General features: G+C 35.9%; 4 protein-coding genes across 7 annotated transcripts; 2 read left to right on the top strand and 2 right to left on the bottom strand.

The window, feature by feature from the left end:
- The first annotated feature begins 1,172 nt into the window (after positions 1–1,172).
- On the top strand, positions 1,173–7,062 carry slc38a7 (solute carrier family 38 member 7). 4 transcript variants are annotated; one of them, XM_055210686.2, is made up of 12 exons: positions 1,173–1,366; positions 2,031–2,539; positions 2,683–2,736; positions 3,591–3,735; positions 3,813–3,951; positions 4,568–4,666; positions 4,785–4,842; positions 4,962–5,076; positions 5,194–5,341; positions 5,479–5,678; positions 5,766–5,817; positions 5,913–7,062. In XM_055210686.2, exons 2-12 carry the CDS (start codon positions 2,282–2,284, stop codon positions 6,028–6,030), a joined length of 1,386 nt encoding a protein of 461 aa, XP_055066661.2. In that variant the 5' UTR covers positions 1,173–1,366; positions 2,031–2,281; the 3' UTR covers positions 6,031–7,062. The 4 variants fall into 4 exon arrangements, with proteins under 4 accessions (XP_055066661.2, XP_055066679.2, XP_055066654.2 ...); XM_055210704.2 differs by having other exon boundaries at positions 1,173–1,434; positions 2,208–2,539; XM_055210679.2 differs by having other exon boundaries at positions 1,173–1,438.
- Positions 7,063–8,232: 1,170 nt separating this feature from the next.
- On the top strand, positions 8,233–12,080 carry LOC129448368 (lysosomal protective protein). Its single transcript, XM_055210715.2, has 11 exons — positions 8,233–8,758; positions 9,194–9,305; positions 9,600–9,737; positions 9,813–9,974; positions 10,080–10,171; positions 10,265–10,349; positions 10,453–10,599; positions 10,687–10,823; positions 10,901–11,063; positions 11,141–11,230; positions 11,588–12,080. The coding sequence occupies exons 1-11, from the start codon at positions 8,589–8,591 to the stop codon at positions 11,669–11,671; spliced, it is 1,380 nt and encodes a 459-aa protein (XP_055066690.2). The 5' UTR covers positions 8,233–8,588; the 3' UTR covers positions 11,672–12,080.
- A 1,199-nt stretch (positions 12,081–13,279) lies between these two features.
- On the bottom strand, positions 13,280–16,445 carry LOC129448322 (cytochrome P450 2F2-like). Its single transcript, XM_073859287.1, has 9 exons — positions 15,869–16,445; positions 15,553–15,715; positions 15,318–15,470; positions 15,061–15,221; positions 14,764–14,937; positions 14,516–14,654; positions 14,222–14,409; positions 13,919–14,060; positions 13,280–13,572 (listed from the first exon to the last, which is right to left on the bottom strand). Exons 1-9 carry the CDS (start codon positions 16,028–16,030, stop codon positions 13,370–13,372), a joined length of 1,485 nt encoding a protein of 494 aa, XP_073715388.1. The 5' UTR covers positions 16,031–16,445; the 3' UTR covers positions 13,280–13,369.
- Positions 16,446–19,215: 2,770 nt separating this feature from the next.
- On the bottom strand, positions 19,216–23,193 carry LOC129447985 (cytochrome P450 2F2). Its single transcript, XM_073859289.1, has 9 exons — positions 22,958–23,193; positions 22,648–22,810; positions 22,413–22,565; positions 22,131–22,291; positions 21,778–21,951; positions 21,533–21,671; positions 21,118–21,305; positions 20,876–21,017; positions 19,216–20,022 (listed from the first exon to the last, which is right to left on the bottom strand). The coding sequence occupies exons 1-9, from the start codon at positions 23,117–23,119 to the stop codon at positions 19,826–19,828; spliced, it is 1,479 nt and encodes a 492-aa protein (XP_073715390.1). The 5' UTR covers positions 23,120–23,193; the 3' UTR covers positions 19,216–19,825.
- Positions 23,194–23,823: the final 630 nt, after the last annotated feature.

The raw sequence follows: 23,823 nt of genomic DNA, 5'->3' as shown, positions 1-23,823 counted from the left end.
TTCTGACATCACAAGGGGAGCCTAATGTCAATGACATATTTTTTCACATGCTTTGCAGAGAACAGTTCACCAAAACTAAGTTACCGGGTTGATCTTTTTTACATTTTCTAGATTGATAAAAGCACTGGGGACCCAATTATAGCACTTAAAGTCGCCATGAAATGGAAGTAGCGATTGCCTTATTTTCTTCGTGGTGACGTATATCCGAATAAAGCGGCTTCTGAAATAAAATATGGCAGGGCTGGATTTGAATTTGTCCATCGAGATCTGATTGGATCGTTTGAAGTTGGGTTGTGTTGCTAATTGCTAATCGCTGTGATCTTCTCCCGGACCCCGCCCACCTGCCATATGACCGGTAGTGAAGAGAGATCGTTTTGAGGAGGGGAGGAGATTTGCATTTTTGATTAAAGATTATGAGCACACACATGTAAAAAAAAAAAAAATATATATATATATATATATATATATATATATATATATATATATATATAGTTTTTCATTTCAATTTCATTGCAACTTTAAACATGGAAAGTCATATTTTCATTATATGCCCCCTTTAAGTCAATTGTGCCATGTGAGTCGTATTATAATCCTATAAAATCGCAGTTTTGGCTTATATCTAAGTTAAATCTGTGGTCTATATTAATAGCCTCAATTTTGCTATTTATTTATTACATTACGTTTAACAATTACAAAAAACTCTAAATAATACACAGAACAGACGAAGACTAACAACATAACTCCTGTTGTCTTTAAACAATAAAACAATCAACCAAATTAGTACGTTAGTCCCTTTCCACCTTTGTTTCATATGATATTTGTTTAAATGGTCTTATAAATGTTGCCTTTGGCCACCATGTCTGTCCTGTCAACGGCTGATGCTGTCTAGAGTCAGCATTAACGCGCTCTTCCCGCGACAAGTAGATCCATTTTTTTACAGTCTATGGTAGATCCATATGAAATTAAGTTTGCTATTCTCTTGAATTTTTATTCAAAATTTAAAATATGTAAATCTTTTGATTTTTGCGTTTTTGTGTCGAATTATATCATTATTATTAAACCTTTTTCCAGAAAATCACAGACTGTGATTGGGCCACCCCATAGACATAAGGGCCACCCTTGACCTTGATTAGTGCTGCTGACTACATTTCCCATCTTGCTGTCATTTCATGACGTCAGACTCACATCACATGATTACTTTTACAGACGTCATCCATGGTTGCTGCTGTTCTGTGTATCTTGATTTAACACTTAGCAGTGTACTTGGGATGTCTGAGTGGGAGACAGTATTAATATCTTGATGTGTGTGTATAACTGAGAAACACTAAAAATTGATTTATTACGATGTGGGATCGGCGAAAGAAAGGTGGGTCATTTCGCTTTATAACATCATATTGGCCCTAATACAGGACTTTTATTTACCACAACACCGAGGCATGTAAGTGTTTAAGCTTTTTATATTTTGAACTTTTTGAGGTTTTGAATAGATTATAAATGCCGAGCTCGCCTTGTTTATAAATTAGCCAGTGTTGTGGTCACCATAAAAGAGTTTCTTAAAAATAAAGCTCATTTGTCGTTGGTCATTGCCTAGCTTTGGCCAGATATGTTTCAGTCAATTTATTGTTTGAGTGAGAATACAGAATAGAGCATTATCGTAAAAACAAATGTTTATCGTTATTTCCCGGCAGGAATTGGAATAAGCATAATATCTTTAGTGGCCCTCGTAAATCTCGGTTGGATATGTTCATGTGACGATAATCAATATGCTATTGATTTGCTTTTGATCATTGCTTAGCTTTGCTCTGAAGATTCAGACAGGGCGATATTGTTTTCTCTTGTGAACAGCAAATTTCATTTCCTCGTGGCTTGTCTGAGATTTCTGCTTACTTCATCACGTTCAACTGAAAAGTGACATAAAATATGACAGATCCCGTGATTCACACGGGACTTAACTCATTGAGTAAACGATAATGTCATTTTATTTGTTTATTTTATGTCTCATTAATTTGTGCTTTTCTCCTTTTTCGCAGGTAACATTGATCATCACAAAACAACATATCCTGTCTGTGCCTTTAAGTTTTGATCCAGACCTATTTAGGACTGTGTTTGTGTGACTTAACAGGGTTTGGTTACATGGCATTGCTTTGCCTTAACAGCAAAATATCCTGAGTGGCTCTCTAACTTAACTGTGTCCCCTACATTTTTAGGCCAAGCAGTGTTATTTACCCTATGGTGCCCTTTATAATATTTTGAGAGTGTGAGAAAAGAAAGCATCGTGTCAATGGCAGACAGAACAATTAACAGTGAAGCAGGAGATTGGGGCTACAGTGAAGATGCTGGTGAAAGGGCGTGGCTTCTCCAGAGCCCCAGTGTGGACTCCGTACAACCACCCAACCAATCAGATGACAGAAGAGGGGGGACAACATCACTTGGGGCTGTTTTCATCGTGGTGAATGCTGCTCTGGGAGCTGGACTTCTCAATTTTCCTGCTGCATTCAATATGGCCGGAGGGATAACTGCTGGAGTTGTCCTGCAAATGGTGAGATGCGCTTAAAAATGGCTGTAAATTTAACACTGATGATCACTTGGATAAGTCTCTACAGTGTATGAATCTTATTTAAGAAAATTGTGATTTAATATATTTCCACGTGGACCTAAGTGTTGAATTAAATGTATTTGCAGTGCATGATGCTGTTCATCATCAGCGGGCTGGTTATCTTGGCTTATTGTTCTCAGGTGAGCAACATGTCAAACTCACATCTGTCTTTTTACAGATCCACTTTTACACAGTGTTTGGACACAACCACCTTACAATTAAAAACACCCACTTCATCTTTTTAAATTCCCATTAAACCAAAGAATTCTCATTAAACATGTCATTTTGATTATTTTGTTAATGTGATGTCACGCTGATAAAGCCCCGCCCATAGCCACTGACTGATAGTCCTGCATTACCATAGTTTCCCCCCTCAGCGAGTTGTGCAATAGTCAGATACTATTCAGGGCTCAACGCGGCTCAACGCAAATATTTTTATACTGGCTCAGTTGGGGCAGTGGTTCAGGTTTTCACTTGCCCTGCCAAAAGATTTCAGTGTCACATATTTAAAATAATAAATACGCCACACACGCAACAGTGTCCACAACAACCAATAAGGTAGGAGAAACCTCATGACATTGCTGAGAAGTTAATGTTTGCGACACACAAAATGTGTCTCAACGGTAACACCGCATAAGAATACATACAGGCAAATGGCCACAGGCAGTCAATATATGGCCCCTGGCCATAGGGCAGTCCTTTATGTTAAGCCCTTCTATTGTCTCAGAGTGTATTTACAGGAATCACATCTATTTAAACTTTTTGGTAAGGGAGTCTGTTGCTTATTTGCATTTAATGGTACACACACATAAAAAGCATGTTTTATTCCCACCCAAATGGGGCATTTTGGACATGTTGCAATAAATGTGGGGGACACATTCTGGGCACACCTGAGACTTATATTACATCTTGTAAAAATGGACACAATGGGTGCTCTTTTAACGGTAAGCAATACACTACAAACACTTAAACTTCTTGTGTTTTGGTTTTTCAGGTGAGCAATGAAACAACGTATCAGGAGGTAATTCGTGCTGTGTGTGGGAAGGTTCTAGGGATCATTTGTGAGCTGGCCATTGCCGTGTACACCTTCGGCACATGCATAGCTTTCCTTATCATCATTGGAGATCAGCTAGATAAGCGTAAGTTTCTGCAAATTTACACAAACATCAAAACCTTTAAATAGGAGTTTTCTAATTTCTCATTATCATCTCCGCAGTGTTTGGTGCTATGGGTCATGATTCAGAGACTGTCTCGCACTGGTACACAGATCGTAAGTTCACCATCACATTGACCTCAATCCTAGTCATTCTGCCTCTGTCTATACCCAAAGAGATTGGCTTCCAGAAATATGCCAGGTAGGCATCCTTTACTATTCTTTTATTTATTTTAGGGATGGGACGGTAAATGCCGCTATACACTAATAATACCTGGCCGATAAAGATTCTGAATCGCACAGGTGATATTATGCACAGCTTTTTTTATGAACTATGGCTTTTGATCAGTAGAAAGTCCTTATCAATCTGAAATCACTGTTAGTTTGAGTCGTTTATAACGTGCATTTGATAAACCAACACTTGTCAAACATAATCATCATACATATTCTTAATTATCATGAATATACCTGACATGGTTTAAAGAACAGCAATATAAATATATGCTTAAGCCATTTCCTGGAGATTTGTGTGTAAATGGTTCTTCTTCTGCGGCCCATATTGAGTTTCTGCACGAGAGAGCCCCCTGGCTTTTGGATTTTACCATAATTCATTGAGAAGCATAACAGGCATCATCGCACGATTTATTGGCCCATGCCTAATTTATTTTATAAATTATATAATTGTGCCTAATGCAGTGATCTGTCAGTGCTGTTTTGTGATTGTTCCATATTGTTGCTTATCATCTTGACCATTCAAATTGTTTTCAGATTAAATATCATTGATTGCTGATAATATCATGCATATTTTGTACTTTTAGCACCTTGAGTGTTATTGGCACCTGGTATGTGACGATCATTATCATCATCAAATACATCTGGCCTGACAAAGAAGTTTCTCCAGGACTCATCCCAGTCAGGTCAGAATAACATTTGAAATAGTTAAGAGTTACAAAATACAGACTATTCGAGTTTCATGTTTCTCTCACTTACCTATTTATTAAGGCTCTATCATAATAAAATGTTGGTGTCTTGCAGGCCTGCATCTTGGACTGATGTGTTTAATGCCATGCCTACAATCTGCTTTGGTTTCCAGGTGCGTGAGTTTATCTGTTTCAGACAAGTCTAAATGTACTACTTTAAAAAAAATATAGTAACTTACTCTAGAATAATGACTGTCACTGATCCTATTTTCTCCTGTTTTCTTTTTGCTAGTGTCATGTCAGTAGCGTTCCTGTTTTTAACAGCATGAAGAAGCCAGAAATTCGGCCTTGGTGGGCTGTAGTTACCGCCAGTATGATTATCTGCCTCTTTGTTTATACAGGCACAGGTTTGTGAGCCCCATTGTTGCACCCTGTTTATATAGCATCTGTTCAAATACTCTAATTGATAAAATTATTTAAGCCTTAGCTGGTTGTGAAAGATTTCAGCTAGTGCCTTTCCTCAGGTGTCTGCGGGTTTCTGTCGTTCGGTTCGAGTGTAAGTCAGGATGTGTTAATGTCATATCCATCCAATGACATTGCAGTGGCTATTGCTCGAGTCTTTATCATCATCTGTGTTGTCACCTCCTACCCAATCCTGCACTTCTGTGGAAGGTAAAATACTTTGATGATAAATAGATGTGATTTGTATCATTCATACAGTATATCTGTGAACTCAATGGATTTAAATCAGGCTATGATCAAGGCCACAGGTAGCAGCGAGTGATTATATGTGATTTTATGTGCTTTAGGGCAGTGCTGGAAGGTCTATGGCTGCGTTTTAAAGGAGAGCAGGTGGAGACAGATGTGGCAAAGGAACGGAGAAGAAGGATACTGCAGACGCTCGTCTGGTTTTGTCTCACGCTCATCCTTGCGCTCTTCATTCCTGACATTGGAAGAGTCATTTCACTAATTGGTGGTTTGGCTGCATGTTTCATCTTTGTTTTTCCAGGTATTGCAAAAATAAAATTTTTATATTTACTTTTAGGCATATATTATTAATATTTTGCAAACAGCTATACCTCTATTTTTTCTATAGGGTTGTGTTTGATTCAGGCAAAGCTTTCTGAGCATGATGTGAGATCAGCCAGGTACATGCATTTGTTGCTTATTAAACTATTTACAGTATTTAGCATTGGCTTTGTGTTGATGACAAAACTGAATCAAATTAATTATTCATTTGTAGCTGGCATGGTATGGTGGCGTTTGGGATTGTCATGGTTACGATTGGGGCTTTCATCTTTGGACAGACGACCACTAATGCTATCTACAAAGATATCATCAATCATCCCAACAGCTCATAGGAGGATTTGCTGTGACCTCCTCAACATTGGACTTTTAACCAATAGAGACAAAGTGAAAAAATGAAGACTTGACATCTGTTTGTAAAATGCACACTCCAGTTGGATCCCACAGAAGTCTATACCTCTCAGTGTGGTGGATCACCCACTAGCATGCGGCATTAAACCCTGTTGCTTGGGCTGTCTGTGAATGGAAGACCACTACACATCTACATTCTGGATGGATGTTGGCATAGTGCTAAATCCTTGCTTTTTTGTTTAATCTAATATCTTCCAAATATAGTCTCTTTTGATTTTTTTGGCAATTTTTATAATTATGTGGTTTTTTTTTAAGAACCTAATTTTATGAGGGCCTTATAAAACTTGACATTATGGGTTTGGTTAATGTATATTATGTTTACTCTTTGTAATTATATTTTGTCTTGAGGAAGGACTTGCACTGCCAAATCTGTAATTCTGCCGTTCTCTAAAATGTGTGAAACTAAGAAACTGATTGTCTGTAGACCACTTTAGATACAAAAAGATGGATATATTGAAAGTGTGTTTAAGAATGCTTTCAAGAATGTTTTTTTATCTAATGCATGGTTAAAAAGAAGGTGCAACAATCTCTCATTTTTAAACTCATTGATACTTGAACTGGGTTTAACAAAGGCTAGAAAACTGACTTAAATCAACTGACCGATTTAATTTTTGTCAATTTGTCTTTTGGGAAAATACTGTTGTACAAATGAGATTCCTGTTAGCCATTTACCACACAATTCATATGTGTACTGTAATTCGCACTGGTGTGTTGAATGCTACTACTTATACCAATTCTTTTTTGAAAAGTATGCAATTTTATGTATGTAATTGTGCATACATACCAGGTAAATTCTTAACCTACCTTGTGGATTTAATCAGTAACACAGATGCATGTCTGGCTTTTCCAAAATCATGTAAAGTATTGTATGTTTGTTTACTATTTCAGTGCAATCACTACAGGGATTTGAAAAAGCTGCAAGTCAATGAAAAAGCTGCTTTCATGCAACCATTACATTTGTTGTTGTTTTTTATTTGTCTTTAAACTGTTTGACTCTACATGGGCAATTCATAAACAAACAAAAAATTAACTACTTAAAAATGATGCATTAAAGGTGCAGTGTGTAAATTTTAGCAGCATCTAGTGGTAAGATTGCGAATTGCAACCAACGGCTCAGCCCACTACTCACCCCTCGCTTTTGAAACGCATAGAGAAGCTACAGTAACTGCCACCGGAAAAACATGTCATCGTTGGAGACAAAAATTTTGTCCATTAAGGGCATCTGTAGAAACGTGGTGGCACAAAATGACGACTTTCACGTAAGGTGACCCACGTGCATGTAGATAAAAACATCTCATTCTAAGGTAAAGAAAACATAACAATTTATTATAAAAAGGTCTTTATACACCCATGATAATGTAGTTTTGTATATTATATTGCATTTCTGTCAAGAGGTCCCTCTAAAAATTACACACTGCACCTTTAACTGCTATTAGATGTTTCTATTACAATTTTGCTCTTTTTTTTACATTGATACATCAATGTTGGATGGTACTGTGTGTATCATTTTAGAAGTGTGGAAAGTAATACAGATTTGTGATAAAACTTATTTAGCTTCACTTTGATCAGGACAATAAACTTAATGGATATTACTTAAATACACTTAAATTATTGATACCTGTCAATTTACATTTTACATTTACAATGTTGCATTTGGGTATTTTGATTCAAAAAGACTACTTACAAGTGAAACACTGTAAACATATCTGAAAGCAAATTAGCTACTTAAAAAGAAAAATAAATGTAAAATTATTGCATCACAATTACTACATTTGGTAAAAAAAGACTTTTAAATAAAATCAAAAGTCTAATAAGTGATATTTTGTTGTCATGTTTAAACGTCAGACTCAGGGCAGTGTTTTGTTTTTTTTGTATATTTTACCAGCTGATCCACCAGACCAGGAACTTGAGTTAAAACATAAAGCATAACTTGAGATGTCATTTGAGATAAATGTAGTAAATAGATAGTCGAAAAATATGTTGATTGACAGACGTGAATTAATGCGGAAGTACTGAATATCAGAATATAGCCAAAGCCTAGAGGGGATACAGCTACGGCCAAATCTCGCGAGATGTTGGGGTTATGGTTAGGTTTGGGGGTGGGATTAGAATGAAAAACATAAATTTTCCTGGCTAGATAGGTTACCGCTACGGCCTAATCCCGTGAAATGTTGGGTTTAGGGTTAGTTTTTGGGGTAGGATTGTGATGAAAGCAACGCTCATCCGACTAGAATTGGCCGTAGCTGTATCAACCTCGATAGCGAATCGAAAGTACAGCTTTATACTCCCTCTCGCGGTACTTTGGTGGCATGAGGCGATCCGTCTGCGCAGTGCTGCATGAAGTCGAACACGCCTTTGGTTTTGCAGTATCACCTGATGAAGTTTGAAGTCATATGACCGTGAGTGGAAGGGAAACTCAAACACCGTGGTCGTCAGGTCCAGTGGCAGTGCGGCCGTTTAAGTTTATCTAATCGGTTATAAAATGTTTTCTTGGCGTTTTTTCTTTTGTCTTATTGCCTTTTCTGTGCATGATGTATTCGGGATGTACGATCCCGATGAGGTGCTGGATCTACCAGGCATGTCTTTTAAACCCAGTTATCGCCAATGGTCAGGATATCTGAAGGCCAGTTCTGGCAAATTTTTGCACTATTGGTGAGTTTCACTGTCTGTATATGTTTACTGAATGTTTTTCCTCTTTCATTCATCTGGATATATGTTGCTCTAGCTGGACGCGAAATTATATTTGCAGTTGCAATGCCTTCAGTCCTATTACTGTTTACATTTCTATTTGCAAGTTTATTTAGTGATTCAATTTATTAATTTTCAGTTCGTGGCCTTTGCAAAGTAAAGTGGTACAATAGTTCAGTAATGTTATTTATATATAACATGTTAATCCTATTGTCCAAACAACCATTGTAATAATATTGTACCATGTCTAAAAAAAGTAGTAGATAGTGTTGAGCAAACATATTGTACTCAAGTTTATGTATTGTGTTTTGTATAGGTGTTCCCTTCAGAAATAAAGATAGTGTGTTGTGAAACAATTAAAGCATTAAAGATGTAAATAAACTTGTTTATATGTTACAGGTTTGTGACCTCTCAGAGGGACCCCATTAAAGATCCAGTCGTGCTGTGGCTGAATGGAGGGCCGGGGTGCAGCTCTTTGGATGGGTTTCTGTCAGAAAATGGCCCGTTTCATGTAGCTTAATACAAAGTTGTTAGGAATTTATTGTTTGTTATTTATTAAAGTTGTATTAGTATAATAATACTCCCAATTTGCCATCAAAACAGCCTTTGCTACTGAAATATATTGTTCAACAGGTTCCACAAGTTAGCGAGTAAAAATCAAGTACTAAATAGTAGCATAGCTTAGAAAGGAGAAAAGGTGTTATGAGACTTTGAGCAATAAATAGCTTTTACACACTTCATCAAGCAATAACCATCTAAAGCATGTGACTGACATGCATGTGTGTTTTTTATTTTTATCTCCTAGGTCAATGATAATGGAGCTAGCCTTTATGAAAACGAATTTAGCTGGAATAAAATTGCCAATGTTCTGTACATTGAGTCACCTGCTGGAGTAGGTTATTCCTATTCGGATGACCAGAAATATGCGACCAATGATGACGAGGTAAATTGTACACATTCATATACAGGTGTCTATAAAAATAAATGTCTGAAAGATAAACGTGTACTTTGTCTTTAGGTGGCAGATAACAACTACCTGGCTTTGCAGAGCTTTTTCGCCAAGTTTCCGAATTTCACCCAGAATGAGTTTTTCATTTTCGGTGAGAGTTACGGAGGCATTTATGCACCAACGCTCAGTCTGAGAGTGGCTACGGGTGGTCAACTTAAAGTAAACTTTAAGGTAAATTAAAATTTCTTTCATTTTAAATCATTGTTGCTTAAGCAGAGTTTATTGTTTTAGTGGTTTTATAATTATTTTAATGATTTTATTTGGCTTCTGTTGTAGGGCTTTGCTGTGGGAAATGGCATTAGTAGTTTTGCACTGAATGACCAATCGCTAATCTACTTCAGTTACTATCATGGCCTCTTTGGAGAACAGCTATGGAAAATCTATTATTCCTATTAGTGTCCACTGGTTGTGTTTATGTTGCATTAAATGTTTTAATGGATATATGAATTCTTTGCTTCTAGGCTATGGAAGGACCTGAATGAAAATTGTTGTCAAAATGGAGTCTGTAACTTCTACAACAATTCTAAAGAATCTTGCTCTGCTTTGGTAACATGGATAGATTCACATACACACACACACACACACACACACACACAACATTTGTACAAGTTGTTACAAATGGTTTAATAACTATTGTTGTGTTTTGCAGGTAGCGCATGCATTTAATATAGTGTATAGTTCTGGATTGAATGAATATGCGCTGTATCTTGATTGTGCTGGGGGTGTCATATCTCAGAGGAACTATGCTGCGAATCATCTGTTTAAAAACTTTAGGAAGCATTGGGAATCTAATCACGTAAGGACTGATCCCTCTACTCAGACATTCACATAATTATGTGTGAGGGAGTGAAAAGATAAATTGTGCTTTCTTTTCTGTGCTCAGTTAGTGAAAATTTACCCAAATCTTATGGGGGTGCCTCCGTGTATTAATAGTACAGCACAGATGAACTGGCTTAACCGAGGAGATGTGAGGAAGGCGCTGCACATCCCCGATGTGCTACCACCATGGGACATCTGCAGGTACTTTTGAAACTAACGCCACATTTACAATTTGAAACTGTGTGCTTGTGTGTAATATGATTTTTCTGTTCATGCAGTGATGTAGTAGGTAGCCAGTATAACACAGTCTACCAAACTGTCAAGGATGTCTATGAAAAGCTGCTGGCCTTAGGGTTAAGAGCTTTGGTTTATAATGGAGATACTGATATGGCTTGTAACTTCCTTGGAGATCAGTGGTTTGTCGAAGACCTTGGACAGAAGGCAAGTGTGACTTCAGGATTTATTTAACTGCTTTTAACAGCGTTTCTGTGTTTTAATGTTGGATTTTTCCCCTCAAGGCAACCACACAGTACCAGCGCTGGATTTATGATAATCAGATTGCAGGATTCTATCAACAATTTGGCAACATCACTTTTCTGACAGTCAAGGTTTGTGCCAGGAAAGTTGGTCCATGCAGCTGATCCAATTCAGGCCAATTCACACTGGTCAAACAACAACCAACTTCAACAAACCCTGACATACTAAAGTCTCATTTTCTTTGATCCAACAACTGCCAACAGGGCTTTCACACTGACCCAACAGACGCGTTTGTTAGAGTCTGTTGGATCAGTGTGAATTGGCTTCAGTTAGTAATGCTACATAAATGTATCTGATTTCCATTATATGTTATATATTATATTACATGTACTCTCATTAGCCCTTATTGTATATTCCACATAAATGTTTAAGTCAAAGCAGATATAAAAGCATAAAATGGATAGTAACATACAACTCTATCTTTTCAGGGTGCTGGCCACATGGTTCCTCAGTGGGCTCCTGGTCCATCTCTCCACATGCTAGAGAGTTTCCTGTCTAATAAGCCTTACTGACCTTCTTCTTAAATCATCTCATCTGATTTTCAAATGTTGAGCTGGATGGCTTTTTTAAGGAACTGTGTGAAAATACGATTCTTCTCAGGGACTGTAGATGTATGGATTTTTAAAAAGCTTTCCTTTGAACACTCTGGGTGGATTTAAAAGCTTCCAATACCATACCATACAATAGAGATTTTGATCAGAACTTGTTTTACTCCTGAAATAACCAAGACAATAGCACTTTTTTAAAATTCACAGTCTCAATCTCAGTTTTGTATATATACCATATACATATACATGCATATATACATACTATAATTCTTTTAAAAAGCATATAGTTAAAATACGCAAATTATGTCAGTCTTACTCACACTTTAAGGTACTTAAGGGGGATTTTGTTAATTGCTCTTTTTAATTTTGTGAAATAAAATTCTAAACAAACATTAATTTATATTTATTGTATAAAATACTATTTTTATGAATATTATTTAAAAAACAAGCCAAAACTAAATTCAAAATGGGATCAATCTTAAAATTATTTTGGATGTTGGTTATACTAAACAATGTTTATCAAAGATGAGCTGCTTTGAGAAATGGAAGTGGTAAAAGTTTACCTACATTTGTATTAGAGACTGGGCAAGATGTGGATTTAGGATCGCTAGGTGGCAGTATAAGGTGGGTTGCAAACCAGAAATGCAGACGAAGAAGAAACGAGTCGTGTACATGCAGTTGCCGACACGTGCTGATGTTAGAAGAGTTTCTAGTCAGGTATTGAATTTATTGTAGATTACATCTTTTGTCTCGCAACAAAGTAAGTGTTTTCATGATTTCATGCTCGTTTAACTGCACCGTGTTTAAGCTTCCGTGTCTGTGTGATTCTGGGAGCTACGCTACGGTGCGACAGCACTTCTCTTATTCAAACTTGGGCTTTACCTTATTACTGGTTCTGCTCTTTTGAATTGAGAAACAAGTATAATGGGTAAAATAAAAATAAAATTGAGCAAAAGCTCAAAGGGGAATGAATTGCCCATTGGCCTACTTTACAAAACATTCAATATTATTATAATAAATTTTTACTGTTGTAATGGCACAACTCAGTGTTTATTCTTTTTCAACTTAAATGTGTTTTTTTCTTTACAGCAGCTGGAAGACTAACGTTACGTCCATGTACCAGAAGATGAGAAGTGTTTTTTTGTTGGGTTTAATGCAATTATCTAATTAAAACAAATGTTTATTTGTTAATACTACTTGAATGCAATAAAGCTTGTGCTAGTCTTATGAGACTTTGTGGTTCTGCATGTGAAATTAAAACAGGCTGCATATTAATCCCAGCATGCTATCTTACTTCAGATTTGCAAGGTTTTTTTAATTAACTATTTTTTTTAACAATATGGCACCAAATACACTGGTCAACATTTGAAGTGGATTTAAAAAGTTCATTAAAGTTGTCTTAAGACAAGAACATGGGTATTGTTCAAAATTTTAAGACAACTTTTATAGTTTTGATTCACTTTAAATGTTGACTAGTGTAGTACAATACATTTTTACATTTAAGTGTAAAGAACATGTGTAAAACAAACAATACAATGACATTTTTAAAAAACAATTTAGAGAGCTAGGGCATCTGATCTAGGTCATATTCTTTTATTATGAGAAATGTTGTATGTAATATTTGTTTTGCTAATAGTGAGTGCTTTGGTATAAGAAACAAACTTAAGATTTGCAAGTCTTCTCTGGTCTACGTAGTTCTGCACACAGACGATATGGTTTTACTGACTGTGTCCCACCATATATAAGATTGAAGTCTGGTACTCCTGCATCCTCTGGCCAGATCAGACGAAATCGCCGCAGTATTGTGACCAGGATGAGAAAGAGCTCCATGCGAGCTAGACTCTCTCCTAAACATGCACGGGATCCTGAAAAATACACAAGTAAATATACATGCATATGATGTGGCACATTCTATCAAATACATTTGTGTTATGCTGATTTAATCTACTTGTCTGATTACACAGCCCATGATTTCCACCTTTGGATTGGGTATAGTAATATTGCTAAATGAGTATCATGAATATAGATTTATGCATTTGGCCTTAGCCAAAGGGATTTCCAGTGCACATTTATTATCAACATGTGTGTTCCCTGGGTTCAAACCCATGACCATCTGCACTGCTAACGCAATGCTCTCTAGCGGTACAGGAGCAATATATGTACTGTTCATTAGTATATTATAAAGACTTTTAATAAACATGTAGAACGTACCAACAGAGAAAGGCATGAATGCATCAGGTTTCACAAATTCCCCCTCTTCATTCAAGAAGTTTTCAGGGTTGAATTCATTGGGAAACTTCCACTGACTTTTATCTCTGAGAGCAGATGACAAATTAGGAATGATAATAGTCCCCTAAAAAGAAAAAAAAACTAAAGATGTTGTTCAGGAATTTCAACAATAAACGCTGATTTGAATAGTTTTCACTAAATTAACTAAATAGTATTTATAGTTATTTATATATAAGTATAGCAAATTAAATAGTTATATAATTGAATAATTATAGTAAATGTCACCTTTGGGATGCTGTAGCCCTGTAGTTTGGTGTTGGTTGTGGCAGTGTGAAACATAGCCAGAGGAACTATGTCACCAACACGCTGAGCCTCATGAATAACTGCCTGAACGTATGGCATGGCGTTTCTGTCCTCGTATGTAACATGTTCACGAGCCCCAAGGACTTTATCAATCTCTTGCTGACATCGCTCTTATGATGCACACATAAAATATACATGCAGATACCAGAAACTTCTGTCTGTAGATGAAGCTGCATTAAATATATAGTAATATGCAGTTTATTAAACATTCCTTACCCTGTATGTAAGTGTGGGTCATCAAATAGAGGGTTAAGGTGCGGAGTGTGTTAGAGGTTGTCTCAGTTCCAGCCAAAAACAAGTCAAGAAGCAAAGTGGCCATCTGAGAATCATTAAATGTTGTGCATTGATCTGCTCTCTGTAGATTAAAAACACAAAACGACTCAAAAAAGATTGTAGATGTAAACTTAATATGCTGCTGGTAAATGAAACTAAAAGGCATAATAAGGCACACGAATATCTTATACCTTCTCCATCTCCTCCAGGTAAACATCAATCAAGTCTCTAGGCTTCCCAGCAACCCGTGACATCTTGTGCTCACCAACAACTTTAAGAATGTGTTCTGTAATCTGATCAAAATATTGAAAACTTTTCCTGAATGGCAGTGGGAAAATCCTTAGTGCTGGAGCTATTTCATAGAGCTAAAGTTCAAGGAAAAGAAGGCAAAGTATTACAAATTCGGTTTTATTGTGAATTTTTTTCTGTTGTTTTAATAGTACTGGCTGTATAACATTCACTTACTATTTACTTTTCATTATATTTACCATTGCCCATGGTCCGATGATAACTTTAGTAAAATGGCCAATAGCAGTAACCAATTTTTGGAAATATTCATCCTGATATCTAAAGCGTGACCCAAAGATGATAGTGCCAATGATGTTTGAAGCAGCGTGGTGGAAAAGATATTGTGGATCAATTGCCTTCCCTGCCTCAGAAAAAGAAGAGATGCTTCTTATTGTGTACTTGGATTGTTCTCAAACAGAAGAATCTGAACATCTATAAACATTGTGAATGTATATACCAGCGGAGTCCTCCAGAAGAGAGATGATAAATTTGACCTCATCCAGAATCCTCTGCTCCATACTTTTCTTTCCAAGGCCGAAGTTCCTCAGTGTGGTTAGAGCAAAACGTCGATGTTCCTTCCAAGAATTTCCAAAATCCGCCATGATCACCCCTACACAAACAAACGATCTGCGTGTTATGTAAGTATTATGTTATTTGCTTGAGTACTGAGCATTTTGTGTATGTTTCATTACCTTTGTTCTGTGTTAAATGACTGAATAACATAGTACTCGGTCTACCAGCAAACTCCACCGCCTGTGTGACAAATGCCTCTCTGATCACTTTGTGACCTGTCAACACTACTGCTGGATGCCTACCAATATACAGACTGTAGACCGATCCATACTGAAGAGCAAACTACATTAAAAAAAATACATTTATGTTAAAAGAAGCAACAGAACTCTTTATCTCAGAATCAGAAAAAAAAATGCAGAAGAGACATTCGATTTCCTTTTCGATCATGATTCTTGATGCAGCAGTCTGTGTTGTGTGTTTGACTGGTGGGCTTACCTTATCCAGGTCCTTCAAAGGGTTTCTGCGATCCAGTTGTAGCAAATTTCCAAATAAGGGATAAGGTGTGGGTCCAGGGGGGAAGTTTTTGAGTCGCCAAATTCTGAGCTGAAGGAACAGAAGAAAAGCTCCAATGCACAAAAGAACCAGCTCAGTCAACATGGTTTTGATGTATTGGACAACCCTTCGAAACTATTGTACTGTCTTTACACAAATTGATATGCATGCACAAAGAAAACAGCCTCTTTTAAATAATGTTTAACTAAAGTCTGGAATAAATAATGAATCAATAATAATATGGGTGAAAGTGATATCTCTGACAAATAGCCTATAAAAGAGGACAATGTGAAAGGACAAAGAGTGCCCTTTAATATTTGTTTTTAAGTCCGACTGCACGTTTGTAACAAACTAACTTTTGGTCTAGTTGGTATCAAGTGGATTATCACATGGTTGTCTAACAAAACAAGTTGTTTTTGTATTACTACTACTAATATTATTTTAAATGTTTTCTACTTATCTGAAATTTTATTTTTTATTGCTCACAGAATCTAAATATTGAACACAAATATTTATTATGAATTTACTGCACATGAATCAGCACCATGTTGAGCAAACATAGTTTATGTTTTTAAGTTTATGTATGGGTTCAGAAACAGAGATTAAAGAGAGTGTGTTGTGAAACAATGAAAGCATTAAAGATGTAAAGAAACTGTTTATATGTTACAGGTTTGTGACCTCTCAGAGGGACCCCATTAAAGATCCAGTCGTGCTGTGGCTGAATGGAGGGCCAGGGTGCAGCTCTTTGGATGGGTTTCTGTCAAAAAATGTCCCGTTTAATAAGTTGTACAAAGTTGTAAGGAATTTGTTGTTTATTGAAGTTGTATTAGTATTATAATACTCCCAGTTTGCCATAAAAACAGACTTTGCTGAAATGTACAATATAATGTTCAACAGGTTCTCTTATAAATATAAATTAAGTACTAAATAGAAAGGAGAAAATGTGTTTATGTGACATTGAGAAATAAATAGCTTTATATATGCATACCATAAATCTTTGTAAAAATAGCATTTAGTTCAAAACACGCATATTATGTCTTCCTCATACTTTAAGCTACTTTTGTTTTTTTTATTTATTTTGTGAAATAAAATTCTAAATAAACATGCATTTATATTTAATTATATATATATATATATATATATATATATATATATATATATATATATATATATATATATATATATATATATATGTATATGTATGTATATATATATATGTGTGTATATATATATATATATATATATATATATATATATATATATATATATATATATATACACATATATATATATACACATATATATATATATATATATATATATATATATACACATATATATATATATATATATATACACATATATATATATATATATAAATTCAAAATGGGATAAATCTTAATAATTTTGGGTGTTGGTAATACTAAATATTGTTTATCAAAGATGAGAAATGCACGTGGGAAAAGTTTACGTACATTTGTGTGAGAGACAGAGCAAGAGGTGGATTAGGATCGGCAGAATAAGGTTAGTTGCACACCAGCACTGCAGATGAAGAAGAAGCGAGCATAAAAGTAGCCGTCTACATGCGGTTGCCGACACGTTGTGATGTAAGAAGAGTTTTAGTCCGGTATTGAATTTATTCTTATAAATTACATATTTTGTCTTGCACCATAGTAAAAGTGTTCATGATTTCATGCTAGTTTAACTGCACCGTGTTTAAGCTTCTGTGTTTGTGTGATTCTGGGAGCTACGTTACGGTGCGACAGCACTTCTCTTATTCTAACGTGGGCTTCACCTTATTACTGGTTCTGCTCTTTTGAATTGAGAAACAATTGTAATGGGTAATATGAACATCAACTTTGATACACTGCTCAAACGGAAATGAATACAAAACATTTAAAAAAACAGAACATATTATAATATTGAAAGGGTATTAGTGTTTGGTCTTTTTAGCTGAATTTTATTTATTTTGTTTACAGCAGCTTTATTCTATTTATTAAAATTAGTAAGTACCATTAAAGGTGCATTGTGTAAATTTTAGCGGCATCTAGTGGTAAGGTTGCGAATTGCAACCAACGGCTCAGTCCACTGCTCACGTCTTGCTTTTGAAACACATAGAGAAGTTACGGTAGCTGCCACCGGACAAACATATCATCGTTGGAGACAACTTAGTAAAAAAGTTTGTCCGTTAAGGGTTTCTGTAGAAAGATGGCTGCACAAAATGGCGGCTTCCATGTAAGGGGACCCTCTGTGTATGTAGATAAAACCATCTCAATCTAAGGCAATAAACACATAACGGTTCATTATGAAAGGTCTTTATGATAATTTAGTTTTGTATATTATTTTGCAATTTCTGTCAACAGATCCTTCTAAAAATTACACACTGCACCTTTAAACAATCGTTTTTAACAATCGACTAATTTCAGTTGTATTAAAGTGCCCGTCTCATGATTTTGTAGTAGTTTTGCTGAGTAATTGTGAATACTACTTGATTTCAAGAGTACCAAGAGGCGAAATTCAAAATAACGTTCCATTGCAACAAACGCACATAAGCTGCAGCTCCGCCATCTTGGACTGAACGCAACACAGCTGTCATAGGCTGTTTCTCAATATGCGTTCTTCAGCGATCTTGCGTCCTTCTGTCCTCGCTCTACGTCATCATTAACCGGCGAAGTTCAATTCCAATTCTCAAGAACACAAGTACAGAGGACGCATGAAAATACCCGGATGTGTTCTTGATATCGTGGATGCATCGGATGCAGACTTGCGCGCGGAAATCTGGGGAGGTCAGGTGACCAACAGGAAGATCGCACACATCTCAATTTTCACAAGTGCGTTCTTTGTTCTCGCGACCTTCTGAGTTCATTCTTCCAAGGTCGTCTGGCAATACCAATCTTCACAAGAACGCAAGTCTGTTCTTTGCGTTCTTGGAATTGAGAAACAGCCATAGAATTGCTCATCATGATACCGGTTCCAATTCAAAAGTGGTAAGGGAACTAGGTAGTAGTTATTAGTTTTTAATATCTCTATAGTCTTAACTAAAACCGCGTGTTAAATAATGTGCAACAAAATTATGCTTATGGGTCGGTTAATAATTAAACAATTTCATCATAGAGCACGAAAATTTAAAATTTGCAATTTATTTACCCCAATATCTTTTGGGGATTACTCCCGTTTTCACGGCACTATTTTAGTAACAACAGCCCATGTTCCTCATGAAGTGATTGACAATTTTTTTGAAAAAGCCAAAATGCGAACAGTGAGTAGGTAAAAGGGACAACACAATCACATTAGTCAAGAGAGAATATTTAATAGTAGAAGATCATCACAAAATTAACAGTAATAAAATTGGTGATGGTAGATCACCACATAATTTTTGCCTGCATTACACACAACAAATCAAACATTGTGAAAGTAAAGTGCACACATTTACTACAAAGAATGACAATGGAAGTGTATTAGCTGTTCTGTGTGTTTTAGTCTTTAGTTTTATTGCAATAAAATTAATCTTAACTGATTAAACATTTTGTACAACACATACATTTGATACAGAAAGAGAGAGTTAATCTACTGATTTACAGTTGGCTTTAAAAATGTTCTGTTGCGCTTCTGTTTGGGCTGTGAGATTTGTTGATTTTGGGTCCGTAATATATGATGGATTTTGACTCTAATGAATAGTTTCAATATGTGTACAAGAGTGTTTTTGCACTTTTCCTTGTCACACACAACTTCCCTGCACTCACTGTTGTACACCTCCACGTCGCTATTTAAGCCGTTAGTTCAATCCAGAATAGCGACAGCATCACCATCTAGCGATTGTTGTCAAAACTGTAAGTGAGTTTCGCCCCTAGGTACTTCTTTACTCTTTGAATGTATGTAGCTTAAAAGAAACTATATCTATTAGCAAGTCTTCTCTGGTCTACGTAGTTCCGCACACAGACGATATGGTTTTACTGACTGTGTCAAACCATATATATAATTGTAGTCTGGTACTCCTGCATCCTCTGGCCAGATCAGACGAAATCGCCGCAGGATTGTGACCAGGATGAGAAAGAGCTCCATGCGAGCTAGACTCTCTCCTAAACATGCACGGGATCCTGAAAAATAAACAAGGTAATAAATATACATGCATAAGGTGTGCCACATTCAATACTTTTGAGTTATGCTGATTTAATCTACTTGATGCTTTGGAACATTGTGTTTGTTTACTAAGTATGTGTAATTAAAGGTGGGGTGCATGCTCTCTGAAAGCCAATGTGGACATTTGAAATCACCCAAACAAACACGCCCCTACTGCAATAGAATCTGGACCTTCATTTCCAGCACAGGCAATAATGTTGGCTACAAGTGTTTCGGTATTTGGCCCGGCTCCCTTTTCCAAAGTGTTTTTCAAAAATCATGCACCCCACCTTTAAACAGCCCATGATTTCCACCTTTGGATTGTGTATAGTAGTATAGGTAACTAGTAACATTAATATAGAGTTATGCATTTGGTAGATGCTTTATCCAAAGCAGCTTGCAGTGCATTACAAGGTGTACATTTATTATTACTTTATACCACGTGGCTGTTGAATGGTTAATTCTTATTGGCTGATAATTGTTCCATGGGTATGCATTATTTTTCCATAAATGCATACCTAAACTATCAAATGGCTGACAATAACCACCAGAGCAATGTCTTAGCAATATCTGTGGTAACCGTGGTATCAGAATTATTGACTCTAACTATTGTATTTTGAATTATCCATGTAACTGCATTACCAACTAGGTGTGCATTATTTTCAAGAAATTCAACGGGCTATCATCAATTATTTCATACATGTGTGTTTCCAGTATTCAAACCTATGACCTTTTGCACCTCTCTACTACAGAGCGGTAAAGGAGCAATATATCTACTGCCCATTGGTATACAGTATTATGAGGACTTCTAATTAAATATGTATAACATACCAACAGAGAAAGGCATGAATGCATCAGGTTTCACAAATTCCCCCTTTTCATTCAAGAAGTTTTCAGGGTTGAATTCATTGGGAAACTTCCACTGACTTTTATCTCTGAGAGCAGATGACAAATTAGGAATGATAAACGTCCCCTAAAAATAGATAGTACGGTTAGGAATACAATAGAAGCCAATTTGGTAACAAGTTGAAGAGTTAAAACTGATTATTTATCATAATTGTAGTAAATGTCACCTTTGGGATGCTGTAGCCATGTAGTTTGGTGTTGGTTGTGGCAGTGTGAAACATACTAAGAGGAGCTAAGTCACCAACACGCTGAGCCTCATGAATAACTGCCTGAACGTAGGGCATGGCATTTCTGTCCTCGTATGTAACATGTTCACAAGCCCCAAGGACTTCATCAATCTCTTGCTGACATCGATCTTATGATGCACATACACACATAAAATATACATGCAGATACCAGAAACTTCTGTCTGTAGATGAAGCTGCATTATATATATATATATATATATATATATATATATATATATATATATATATATATATATATATATATATATATATATATATATATATATATATATATATATATATATAAAATTGTGACATTTTTTGGGGGGGTTCATATTTATTAGCCATTCCTTACCTTGTATGTAAGTATGGGTCATCAAATAGAGGGTTAAGGTGCGGAGTGTGTTAGAGGTCGTTTCAGTCCCACCCAAAAACAAGTCAAAGAGCAAAGTGGCCATCTGAGAATCATTAAATATTGTGCATTGATCTGCTCTCTGTAGATTAAAAAAATAACAACTGAAAAATGATTGTAGATTTAACTTAATATGCTGCTGGTAAATTCAACTAAAAGGCATAATAAGACCCTCAAACATCTCAGACCTTCTCTATCTCTTCCAGGTAAACATCAATCAAATCTCTAGGCTTCCCAGCAACCCGTGACATCTTGTGCTCACCAATAATTTTGAGATTGTGTTCTTTAATCTGCTTAAAATAATGAAAACCTTTCCTGAATGGCAGTGGGAAAATCCTTAATGCTGGAGCTATGTCATAAAGCTGCAATTCAAGAAAACAAATGTATAATATTACTAGATTAGTATCACTAGTATACAGTTTAACTGTGTAAAGGCAAAAAAATTGGTATTAGTGTTAAATATTTTTTCTGCAGTTTTAATAATAGTACTATAAAGTCTGACTATATAACTTGCATACTATTCACTTTTGATTATATTTACCATTGCCCATGGTCCGATGATAATTTTAGCCATATGGTCCATGGCTGTGACCAATTTTTGGAAATATTCATCCTGATATCTAAAGCGTGACCCAAAGATGATAGCGGCAATGATGTTTGCAGCAGCGTGGTGGAAAAGATATTGTGGGTCAATTGCCTTCCCTGCCTCAGAAAAAGAAGAGATGCTTCTTATTGTGTACTTGTATTGTTATCAAACAGTATCTGTGACTGCATAAATGAAGACATTAAATAAACAGCGTTTTGTCAAAGTTAATGTATATACCAGCAGATTCCTCTAGAAGTGAGATGATACATTTGACCTCATCCAGAATCCTCTGCTCCATACTTTTCTTTCCAAGGCCGAAATTCCTCAGTGTGGTCAGAACAAAACGCCGATGTTCCTTCCAACCATTTCCAAAATCCGACATAAAAACTCCTAAACAAGCAAATGATCTGCATGTTATGCAAGTATTATGTTATTTGCTTGAGTACTGAGCATTTTGTGTATGTTTCATTACCTTTGTTCTGTGTTAAATGACTGATTAACATAGTACTCGGTCTACCAGCAAACTCCACCGCTTGTGTGACCAATGCCTCTCTGATCACTTTGTGACTTGTCAACACTACTGCTGGTTGCCTACCAATATACAGACTGTAGAGCGACCCATACTGCAGAGCAAACTACATTAAAAAAACACATTTATGTTAAAAGAAGCAACAGAACTCTTTATCTCAGAATTTGAAAATGCAGAAGAGACATTCGATTTCCTTATAATGATTCTTGATGCAGCAGTCTGTGTTGTGTGTTTGACTGAGTTGTGGGTTTACCTTATCCAGGTCCTTCAAAGGGTTTCTGCGATCCAGTTGTAGCAAATTTCCAAATAAGGGATAAGGTGTGGGTCCAGGGGGGAAGTTTTTGAGTCGCCGAATTCTGAGCTGAAGGAACAGAAGAAAAACTCCAATGCACAAAAGAAACAGTTCAATTAACATGGTTTTGATGTATTGGACAACCCTTCGAAACTATTGTACTGTCTTTACACAAATTGATATGCATGCACAAAGAAAACAGCCTCTTTAAATAGTGTTGAACTAGAGTCTTGAATAAATAATTAATCAATAATAGTATGGGTGAAAGTGACTCACTGAAAAAAAGGACAAACAGTTCTCTTTAATGTTTGTTTTTAAGTCCTACTGCACGTTTGTAATAAACTAACTTTTGGCCCAGTTGGTATCAAGTTGATTATCACATGGTTGTATAACAAAACAAGTTGTCTTTGTATTACTACTACTACTACTATTATTTTAAATGTTTTCTACTTATCTGAAATGTTATTTTTTATTGCTCATAGATACTAAATATTGAACACACAAATATTTATTATGAATTTACTGCACATGAATCAGCACCATGCTGAGCAAACATAGTTTATGTATTGTGTTTTGCATGGGTTTCCCTTCAGAAACACATGGTGTTGTGAAAAAATTAAAATATTAAATATGTAAAGAAGTTGTTTATATGTAAAAGGTTTGTGACTTCTCAGAGGGACCCCATTAAAGATCCATTCGTGCTGTGGCTTAATGGAGGGCCAGGGTGCAGTTATTTGGATTCTGATACAAAGTTGTAAGGAATTTGTTGTTTATTAAAGTTGTATTAGTGATATAATACTCCAAACCTAACCTTTATGAAAACTGGA

This window comes from Misgurnus anguillicaudatus, chromosome 21 (genome assembly GCF_027580225.2).
Source record: "Misgurnus anguillicaudatus chromosome 21, ASM2758022v2, whole genome shotgun sequence".
Taxonomy (NCBI): Eukaryota; Metazoa; Chordata; class Actinopteri; order Cypriniformes; family Cobitidae; genus Misgurnus; species Misgurnus anguillicaudatus.
Note: the sequence above shows the minus strand (reverse complement) of the source record. Positions and strands in the feature narration are given on the sequence as shown.

Excerpts from the sequence above, each read along its gene's own strand:
- slc38a7 (XM_055210686.2), top strand. The coding sequence starts at position 2,282 with ATGGCAGACAGAACAATTAACAGTGAAGCAGGAGATTGGGGCTACAGT. Across the intron at positions 2,540-2,682 it reads CTGGAGTTGTCCTGCAAATG|TGCATGATGCTGTTCATCAT; the intron begins GTGAGATGCGCT and ends ATGTATTTGCAG. Across the intron at positions 5,679-5,765 it reads TTTCATCTTTGTTTTTCCAG|GGTTGTGTTTGATTCAGGCA; the intron begins GTATTGCAAAAA and ends TTTTTTCTATAG.
- LOC129448368 (XM_055210715.2), top strand. The coding sequence starts at position 8,589 with ATGTTTTCTTGGCGTTTTTTCTTTTGTCTTATTGCCTTTTCTGTGCAT. Across the intron at positions 9,306-9,599 it reads CAGAAAATGGCCCGTTTCAT|GTCAATGATAATGGAGCTAG; the intron begins GTAGCTTAATAC and ends TTTATCTCCTAG. Across the intron at positions 9,975-10,079 it reads AACTTAAAGTAAACTTTAAG|GGCTTTGCTGTGGGAAATGG; the intron begins GTAAATTAAAAT and ends CTTCTGTTGTAG.
- LOC129448322 (XM_073859287.1), bottom strand. The coding sequence starts at position 16,030 with ATGTTGACTGAGCTGGTTCTTTTGTGCATTGGAGCTTTTCTTCTGTTC. Across the intron at positions 15,222-15,317 it reads TCTTCTGGAGGACTCCGCTG|GGAAGGCAATTGATCCACAA; the intron begins GTATATACATTC and ends TTTCTGAGGCAG. Across the intron at positions 14,410-14,515 it reads GACCCACACTTACATACAGG|AGCGATGTCAGCAAGAGATT; the intron begins GTAAGGAATGTT and ends GTGCATCATAAG.
- LOC129447985 (XM_073859289.1), bottom strand. The coding sequence starts at position 23,119 with ATGTTAATTGAACTGTTTCTTTTGTGCATTGGAGTTTTTCTTCTGTTC. Across the intron at positions 21,672-21,777 it reads ACCTGGAAGAGATAGAGAAG|AGAGCAGATCAATGCACAAT; the intron begins GTCTGAGATGTT and ends TTTAATCTACAG. Across the intron at positions 21,306-21,532 it reads GACCCATACTTACATACAAG|ATCGATGTCAGCAAGAGATT; the intron begins GTAAGGAATGGC and ends GTGCATCATAAG.